At 44.5% G+C, this 10,102-nt stretch overlaps 1 protein-coding gene across 5 annotated transcripts in view; it reads left to right on the top strand.

Moving 5' to 3' along the window:
* The first annotated feature begins 3,611 nt into the window (after window positions 1–3,611).
* Window positions 3,612–10,102, top strand: part of NCAM1 (neural cell adhesion molecule 1) — a 948,636-nt gene continuing 942,145 nt past the window's right edge. For 4 of the 5 annotated variants that reach the window (XM_069614261.1, XM_069614260.1, XM_069614258.1 and 1 more), the window contains exon 1: window positions 3,722–3,913. In XM_069614261.1, coding sequence (XP_069470362.1) covers window positions 3,862–3,913 — 52 coding nt within the window. In that variant the 5' untranslated portion in view covers window positions 3,722–3,861. Of the gene's footprint in view, window positions 3,914–10,102 lie in introns of all 5 variants that reach the window. The other variant, XM_069614259.1, reaches the window with a different exon arrangement.

Here is a 10,102-nt window from a genome sequence, read left to right as displayed (position 1 = left end):
CTCACCCCTTTTATAAAAGCGGGTGACATCACCAGGTTTATTGATGGGCAGAACTGAGCTAGATCTACCCCCAAGAACCGGATAGGTCAGCCAATGTTGGTTGCCTCCTCTAGGAGGGGTACTCCGTTTATGGGGTTGTGTTTTATGAGGTGCAAAGCCTTCCCACAGTCCTTTCTGCCAAAAATCAATCTTAACATAAATTACACATTTGTACAGTTGTGGCACTTTAACAAATTACATAGAAAGATTACATATTTCACGCAGAACATTGCAGTCCAATTCTCACAGTGGTAGGACTTGGTTTTGTCCGTCTAATAGTTTTGCGCGGTTTTCACTGAAATGACTTTACTAAAATTCTATAACTTTATACATGTGTATATCTAGTCATAAGGCATTTGATTATTGATTTTCAAAGTGCCATCATATACACTTTCCTCAGAATATCCAATTCTCTGCCATTTCTGTCCACAATATGCCAGTGAAGGCTAACATGTCTTGTTTCAAAGCCACAGAAATTACACTTAAACTGTCCAACTTTTACATTTCTGCGCTGTCCGGTTACAGTGTTAACAGTCTTAAAAGTGTATTCATCAAATAGTTTTTTGAGACAGATGGGGCTGCCTTTGTCCTCCAAATATTGTCATGTCTTTCTAGGCTACCACCAACTGTCAGTTCAGCCCAGGGTGGCCATGGGGTTTTTCCCAGTTTGATTGAAGGTTTATTGCCACTTCCCTCACTTCACACGTAGGTGTCCCAGATCCATTGTCTCAAGCAGAAGCCCAGACAAATGTCTGACGAGCGTGTGATATTTATTTCTCTTGGTCCATTCAAAGTTGTCAAAGGTAGTAATTAACATGCATGTGCCCCAGAAATGTATGGTAGCTCCTTTTGGGGGAAGGCCTAAATTTAACCACAGTTCAGCTACTGCATTTAATTCTTTATTATATTTTGTTCTGAATCAGAAGCAAACCTATTGAAATCAAACATTCCATATATGTTTCCCAGCAAAGCCCCTTTTAAATTGCCAGGCCAAGAATGGGCCTTCCTTCAACATTGTACTTTTAAAACAGGCCTTTTTCCTTATTTGCGAAAGTGCATTTGAACCCATGGTGAAGTCTGCTGGGCTGACTATTTCAAAAGGTTTTCTCTTCCTTCTGACTTCCCTACATTGTTTTGCCCTAGTCAGTTTCACTTATACAGCAATCTGATAAGACCAGGTCCACTGAAATTGACATATGCCCATAGAGCTAGGGTTCCTTATGAAGCAGTGGTTTTTGACATTTTGTAGCCCAAAAGTCAAGCGTTTTTCTGTGAAGCTGAAAGTAAAGCTTCTGTTGGTTTCCTGGATCTAGTCTGACACAGCCTGCCATACAGGAATAATGCTTTCTCCTGCTGGGGCACAATCTGAATATGGCTGGGGATGGCAGGGCCTCACTGATAAAAGCAGAGTAATATAAAACAGATGAAAAGAGCATCAGAGCGGCATCATTTTAAATGTAAAATATATCCCTTTTTCACTGGGAAACTTTTGGCTAGCAGCAAAGCAGTGCAGCTTCTCACTTCGCTCATTTAGTACACACAAGAACACACCCTGGCAGCCTTTCTCGGTGTGCTCTCGGTTCCAACTTGCCCAATGGTGCTTGGCAAAACAGTGCAGCCATCCTTTTGTAGCTGCAAAACGCAGTTTTGATGCGAGGCAGTGGTGCTCAAAGGAGCCAGCAGAGCCATTTTGCTGTTAACTGCTGAAGTGCAGCTTGGTTATGGATGGGAATTCTGAAGAGTGGGTCAATGTATCCCACAGTTCTATGCAAATTGCCATCCATATCTGATGGCATCTCTAGTTTTAGGCATATGCAGGGAGACCACCAGCATGTTCTGCTTTTGGATAGGCTCACCAAACACACTCCCTGGAAGTCATAGAAACAGGGTGTCATGTGAGGAGCACATACTAGAAAGGAACGACAGGGCTGTAAATTTAATTTCATCCGCACAAATAAATGAATCCTTGTTTAAAGTATATAAAGAGAAGCACAGAGGTTTTAGAAACATTGGATGCACATTCAACATAACAATCAACAGAACATAACCTTTTTGTAACCTTCTCTCTGATTCCGCCTGCAGGGATGGGCCGCCCGTGAGTGTACCTGAGCAGTGAGAGCACAGATCACTACCACAAAGGAAGAACACCAGACTGAGTCGAGTCAATGGCACCCTCTGCGCAGGGCCACATGAGTGCCGCCGCTGCCCCCCCCCAAGTGCAGCCACACATACGGCACACCAGCACGAAACCCTTTTCCAGCTCTTAAAGTACAATCTGATGAGTCTGGGAAGGGAAGGGGCAGGGCAAGGCACAGGGGCCCGCTCACCATTTGTCTGCCTGGTGACTGTTAAATCTGCCTCTGCACTAGCCCACTCCGGCCCACTTACTGCTAGCTTTGTAGTCCCACATCAGTGCCTGGAACATTCAGTGTTCCCGGCGCTTACCTGTCTCGGTAATGGCCACCATGAAAAGGGAGAAGGGACTAAATGGTGGCTATCGTGCTTTGGGATTACATGCATTGCGTCCATCTTGTTTTGGATTTTTTTTAAATTGAGAAACAGCAAACACGCTATACTCAATTTAGAAAGAAAACTATTAGCAACCAGGAAAAACATACTGAGATCCTAACATCAATAATCCCCTTCGGGTGGGGGCATTATCAGTCTGTTAATGACCTGGCGCTAAGGTTAATTTGCTAGGTAATACCCCTGTGTGTCTGGGTTTATTGCTTTAGTGGGATTAACAAGTGATTTTATGAAGCAACTTTGCATAGCATATCTTTTCTGTTCCTATCCGCAGGCGGTGTAAATCTCTGTGCTTGTGCAGATGATGTGCTCTTAAAGGGATATTACAGTCTGATAACGCCTGGAAGGACACACCCCTCCGTGTGTGGGGGACCCATTTCCGTCTGGGGTTACACCTACTTATTTAATATTTTGGCCCAAACCTTGATGGAAGTAGGAGGGTTCAAAGCTGGTTTCCAATAAATGAAGTACTGGCTGTAATTATGACTTGGTATAAGACACCTGTTATTTCAATTGATATAACAGGCGCTCTTTATTTCCAACGTGGGTCTTTTAAAAATTGGTCAGAAGAGGATACATTTTCATTCAAGTGTACGTGCCAGCTCTAAAATATTATTATTTTAATAAATATATATATTCACACGCTAAGTGGAAGCGGATCTTAACCAAAAGCGATAATCAAGATACAGAGCTAAATGAATGCCTTGTAGGGCTGGGGGGCGGCCGGGTGCCAGGGAGACAGCTGATGTCGCGCCCGCTCCAGACTGCAGAAGATTCCGTTCCGGGCTTCGCATCCAGCCGCCGCCCGTTGCCCTCATTCCGGAGGCATCTAGTACCCAGCCACCGTCCCCATCTGATGCTCTCTCGGCGCACTAGCCCGCCTAGCTTTTCACATTAGGCGGAGGGATACACGGGCGCGCTCACAACACTGTTCATCAAATGGTCGCGGCGGCGGCAGCAGGAATCAGTGCAGGCGGGCGCGCGCCCGTGCGCATTGATCCCACCCCGCCGTCGCAGCGCGTGCTGAGGCTCGCGCGAATACTGTCACTCATTCTCGGAATCAGCAAGTGGAGGCAACAGCAGCGCAGCTTGCAAAAAAAAAAAGATCCACCACCCCTCTAAAAAGCACCCACAATCCGGGCCAAAAAACTGGAAAACAGCCTACGCTCACCCAGATCGGGGTGCTTGAAGTTTTCATAGAGGGTACATGAAAAATCCCTGATCGTTTTGCAAAAACAAAACAGCCTCAAGGAGAGGAGCGCCCTGCCTGCCCCCCTGCCCCTCCGCAGATTGGCAATGCTGCAAACTCAGGATCTCGTCTGGACTTGGCTTTTGCTGGGAACCGCAGGTACACGTTTATTTGCAAATTCTTATTTTTACCGAATTCGTTTGTTATTTCTGGTCTCGGTGCATAACGGTTTCCCCCGATGCAGCGCAATTTCTGGGCTGCATGCAGGATGGATGGAGCTCGGATCTAGAGGCAGGCAGCAAGCCCCTGGACCCCTTGCTTGCTTTTGCTTTTTTTTGTTGCAATGCATACTTTCATTTTCAGCACCCCATGCAGAGCCCTGGATGTGTTGGGTCCTGGTATTAATCATTTTTAGCAGAAGCACGCCAGCCGGCAGCCTCGGATTTCTGCGGGATGTGTCCTTTTCATGTATCATTGTGATTTTCATGGCCAGCCCTGGATGTATTTTTGTGTTCCATTTTTTGTATTTTACATGTGCAGCTCCTAGCCCTAGATGTTTGCGTGCATTTGCATGTGTGCCATCAAGGATGCACACACACTCAGTTTTGTCCACGCACAGAACTGCATCCTTTCTTCTTTTTTTGTATTTTTCTCTGTGTTCGGTAATGCATTTAGCAGGCTCATTGGATTGCTTCAGTGAGGTGTCTGTTTTTTTTTTTTTTTTACAATTGTGAACACTTTGGAAGTATATTTATTTTAATCAACATATCTATCATATTTGTGTACATGGAGGTCACACTGGCTCTTCTTTTGTATGACTAATTTCTGTTATCCCAGAGCCAGCATCCACTCCTTCCAGTGTGGGTGTCCTACATTCTGTACACGGTTGGTGGACCAGTTCACTGCATGCATCTGGTACAGTGCTGTGCACCCCACCTGCCCACGCCCTCCCCTCGTTGCAGGTTGCATCTCAGTGCTGGGCACTCGGGTGGAGGGGTTTTCAGTGGCTGTATGATGCTGTGTACATTTGCAGAAGATTTTTAAGCTTTGGTTGCGACCCTTGTATGTGTCTGGGGGGATGGTCCAGAGGTCCTCTGAGGTGCACTTAGCTAGTGAAGAGAAGGACTGTGGGGCCGGGTGTTAGTACACATTAATTCGTGTTTTGTCCAGCTTTGAAAGATGTTTGGACGGCATCTTTGTCAGAACACAGATGGGGAGATCTTTGTATAGTTGCTGAATCTAGGGTCATCTTTAGTGGTTTTGCAGACTGGTAAATGTGATTCATTTTGTCAAAATTAAGCAGTTGTTGGTCCTTGCTGAAAGATGGAGCCATTTTTGGCTGGCACGTCGACTCAGCAAGAGGGCTCTGGATCGGTTCCCTCGCTGGCTGTGTTTTGTGTGCATTTCTTGAGTATTAGGCTATTTCTTTTAGGAAAGGGTATGCCTCGTTTTGTGTTCACTTGTCTGCATTTAAATGCCTTCGCTTCTCTTGTGTCCCGTGAAAGGATATCCATGTGGAAGTAAATCCACTCATGTCTGCGGTCTGCAGGAAGGAGCTGGGCTTGGCAAGCCTGCTGGCAGAGGGAGCTCCAAGGCTGCTGCTCGCTCCTGTGATTGCTGGGTTTTGCTGAGGCTTTCAGGTCTCAAAATGGAAAAAGGGGCATATTGTCCCCTTAGTGGTAGAATCTGTTGATGTGTATGGGGGGTGACGTGGACTCATTTTTTCTTGCTTTTTTACCTATCAGTCACAGGGTGTTTTTTTTGTTTGGTTGCAAAACAGATACTAAGCTTTGAAGGGGCAAAAACGTCGTGGCCACGGACAGATGCCAGGCGACGGGTGGAAGGGGCGGGGATCTGGTGCTGTGAATCGATATAACAAAATAATGAAAAAATGTAATCTTAAAGAAACGCAGGTTTTAAAAAAAAAACTCTAATTGCCGATGTGTTGGTATCCAGTCCATATCTGGAACTGGGGAAATGAGAGAAAACGACTTTCTTCCACTGAATTGATTAGAAGTATCTTTTGGATGGGTGGGGGAGGGGTTCGTTTTTTTTTAGGTATGGATGGGGATGGGCTGCAATGTTTGACACACGGGATCTTCTCCATTTGCAAATCAAACCAGGGGGAGGGGCCACGGCGTTGAGATCTAAAGCTCAGTGTGTTCGCTTTCTCCTAAAACGGGGGTGGTCTTGACAGGAGGTCAAATCTGCACACCCATAGCCTGAAACAATAGATGGTGGGCGGACTTCGCACAAAGCATGAAGGAAATGCAAATGTGCATCTTTTTTTTTTGCACAGGGTTGATCATGTTTCAGGGCTTGCCAGACGGTAAGCCACGCAGTATGCTTCGGGGAGGGAAAGAGCAGATGCGTGTGCACGCGGGCGGCTGGCACGCCTGGCTCGCTGGGCGCACGGCGGAGGAACTCCCCGGGCAGCGCGAGGCGTGGAGCGCGCCGCCGTCTGCCTCGCGCACTCCATTGTCCCGCCGGCCAATCAGGAAGGAGCGCGGCTGGGCGGGAAGAAGCCGTTAGCTTTCTGTCGCTGCTCCTTTTATTCCCAGCGCGCTCCGGGTGGCCGCTCGCTCGTCCGTTAGGTGCGCAGCGGGGCCCCAGGCCCCAGAAAGGGGCTCAACCGGCCCCCGAATTCACGCGTTTGACCTGTTAGAAGGAAAGGGGGATAGAGAGGCGTCAGTGTGCATGCCTCCCGTGGGAGGAAAACCGGGTGTGCGCTTTCTCTACAGTGTGGAAGTGGATTACCACAGAATATGTGCTACATACATACTCCTGGTTTCCTGACAGGGCCAATTGTAACACCCCTCATCTTTAGAACACCTTATTAACTGTGTGCTGCATTGGTGGTGTGCTGCTCCCACCTCACCTCACGCCATAACACGTCAGTTACATCCATATATTAGTAATGATTTGAATGATTCTCACGTGTTTATCTCCAGGATTTACTTTTCACTTGAGTATTGAGAACATGTTTCCCCAATTCAGCTGTTGTTGGGTCTCTCCTGGCAACCTTTTGAAATAGTTTTTGGCAGGCAGTCCCATTGATGTCAATGGAAAGGGAAGAACACTTTATGGGCACCGTTGACTGCGCGGAGATTGAGCCAAATTGAAGTCTGGAGTGCATTAAGTGGTGGCGCACATTAGTCCAGGGCGTGCAACATCCCTCAAATTAGGGCAATTCTTAATTATGGAGTCTGGATTTGTAGCTCTGAAGTGGCATCTCCTAGTAAGCCATGCAGTAAAGAGGACTAATGGAATTTTGGCATAACACGGGCAAGCCTGTGATCTCTGGTTATCATGTGACCAGAGATTAATTTATCACAGACCTCTAGAGTATAGGGCCATCTACCACTCCCCTCCACACTCCTGGAGACTAACCACATTTGCTCATAGCTCACTTGTGCTGCTCATTTGGGAGGGCCAAAGAGAACTTTGGCAGTCATATTGCTTCAATGAAAATGTTTCCTCCTGTGACTCCAAACTGTTATTTCAATTAATTTCAAAGGGACATTTAAGCTTTTCTGACATTTTAATGTCAAAGGGGCATCACTAAAGCTTTAAAAAGTTGAGACCTATAAATGTGAATATTCATTTAGGGAATTGGGATTTCAGACTCTGAAATGGGCATTTTTTATAGTACATCCAATGTCCACTGAACGCTAAATAGTGTTCATTGCTGCCAAGCACCTACTGTTCAGCCTACATCACTTTTCAGTTTAGTATTGGTATTTGAGCATTTTCCATTATAAGTATGAGCCTTCATGTCCCAGCGTACAAAGCATAGCTCTCAACCATCTGTGGCTCAGGGTGGGTGAAAACACCAGAATTTGTTTGTGAAGGGTGGCAACCCATTGAAGTGTATGGGCGTTTGGGGGCATGGTGGGTGATTAAGCTGATAACAGGGCAGGCAACACCCTCTGAAAACGTGTGAGTTGCGAGCTATGACAAAGTGCTGTTGGCTGTAAAGCCAGCTCTGGCTGAAACAAGACATGGAATTTCGTCACATGGCAACCGGCAATCCTCAAGTCCCTGAAATGCATACACGTATATTGGATGGTTAGTGCATTCTGGTCAGACCTAATGGTTCAATAAGCTTCCGTAGAAGATGAGCAATCTCCTTTCCATCCTTGGATTCTCTACATTTACATATGAAATTGTGATAATATGTCCCCAATTCCTCAAACCCCATTTCTTTTCAGACATAACATTAGTACTGTGATTGATTATTAAAAAATAATTGGAAATCTTAATTACAGTGAACAGTAAATTCAAACCCAAATCTTTTTAAAAGAGCAACAGGTACCATCTTTTCAAAAATGACAATTTACAAAAAATCGTGTTTCTTTGGCACTTTTAACTTGACTAAGGAAGGCAGTAGGGGTAACTCAGACAAAAGGCCCAGAAAAGTGGGGCCACATACATAATTCACAATTTGAAAATGTTGACAGTAAACTGAGAAGTCACTAGACACCGTTTTTTTTATAATGGTTTATTTTGAAGCACTATAGAACAGTAATGTTAGAAAAAATGACCTGCTGTGAAGTGCATCAAGCGACTCCAAAAACCGGGAAAAACTGTACTGCTAAACTAGGCCTTCAGTCAGACACTGAAAATATAGCGTATGTTCCAGCAAACGATTAGGACAAATATTTCAATTTTGTACATTTTTCATGTGCTTTACTGACGCAATTAAAACATCCTATGAAGAATACATAGGTGAATCATTTTAAACCTTGTTTCAAGAGGAAGTAAATAAGTATGTTATTTCTATTCAGGATGATGACTCACCGACCCATGGGTTTCACAAACATTTATAACTAAATACAAATGAGACTGCTGAGGAGTAAAAAAAAAAGAAGACTGTTAAATTAAAGCCCCAAGGATGGATGAAAGGCAGCAGGAAATTGAAGAGCTTGTCTGAATCAAGACCGATATTAAATCAAAACCCCACAGCAAAAACTCAAAGGAAAATGAACATGAAGAAAAACAAAATATATTTGCCGAGGATGGATGTGTGTGAGAGTTAAAGGCTGAATACGTTGATTGTCTGCCAGGCTGGTCACCCAGTGAGCCGCTGACAAAGGCCTCCCCCCTTCTTTCTGCGTAGCCCCTTCCTTTGTGTGCTTCTGCTCTTCGCCTCAGTTTACCCCCTTACATTAAATCAGCCTTCTTTTATAACTTTAGGTCTGATTTATGGCCACGGCAGATGGGGTTTAACTTCTTAGCCACCCCACAGTAAAGTGTTGCATACAACATTTTTGTAAATGTACAGCCACTTTAAACAGGGTTGGAAGACGCCTGACTGATTTACATTACTTTAGAGGATTTGGGGCTCGTTTCATTGTGAGCCTTTTAAATTATGTCTTTCATAGATAATAATTAAGGACAATGAAATAAAAACCCTCTGACTTTTTGTTAAATTTATAAGCAGAGTGATTTCTTCCTGGCAGGCCTCCAGAAGTATATGTTTACCACTATATAGATTGTAACTGTCATAGGGGGTCAGCAGCTATGATTGCCTTTCTCCTCTGTTGTCAGAGAAAACATGAACTTTTATCCTCTGGGTGCTTTGACTGGTCGGAGGGAAAGCAGAACAAATTGATTGGGGGGTTATGTGGAAAGGACAGCAGAGGGGAAGGGGTGGGAGGCTGCACCTGCTGCTGTCAGTCTACAGAGAACCAAAGAGCATCCTACCAGAAAGAAAGCTGTATATGAGGGCTCCCATTATCAAACTAAAATTGTCTTACTGAATATTCGTTTTTGGTTTAACATATGATCTTAGTTCTGAGGAATGGCTCGTCACAATATCTTTTCTACATCATATATCAAGTGGAATAGTTATTATTTTCACATTATAGGGTTATCTGTGAGCTTGTAAAAATGTTATTAGACAATAGCACAACGTACAACTGTTGTTTTGGTAGTCCTCTTATTTGAAACAGTGATGAGTTATGGTTATATTGTACTTTTTAAAAAGCATTTTTCATTGCAACATGTTTAAATGTATATTGGGTTACAACGGCAGCACATGAGCTTTGTGTAGGAATTAAACCTGTCTTTTGGCACATGTCTGCGATTATAGTTGGCTTTTACTTTCAAGGTAGAAAGCCTTTGCGTGGTTAGTCAATGGTCATCCTCAATATTTTTTGGGATGTGCATAGCTGTTAAGCAAACACATTTTATGTGTGACACCATCAGTAAAATCCTGTTTTTTCAGGCTACTTCACTGTGATTGATGGAGCTTTCAGACCATGGACGTATAAAAGGAAATGGAAAAAATGCAATTCCAGGAAGCCATCACACATGACATAATGGGGTCTCTTGGCAATATGGGAG

This window comes from Ambystoma mexicanum, chromosome 9 (assembly GCF_040938575.1).
Source record: "Ambystoma mexicanum isolate Mex_15411 chromosome 9, UKY_AmexF1_1, whole genome shotgun sequence".
NCBI classification, from domain to species: domain Eukaryota; kingdom Metazoa; phylum Chordata; class Amphibia; order Caudata; family Ambystomatidae; genus Ambystoma; species Ambystoma mexicanum.
Note: the sequence above shows the minus strand (reverse complement) of the source record. Positions and strands in the feature narration are given on the sequence as shown.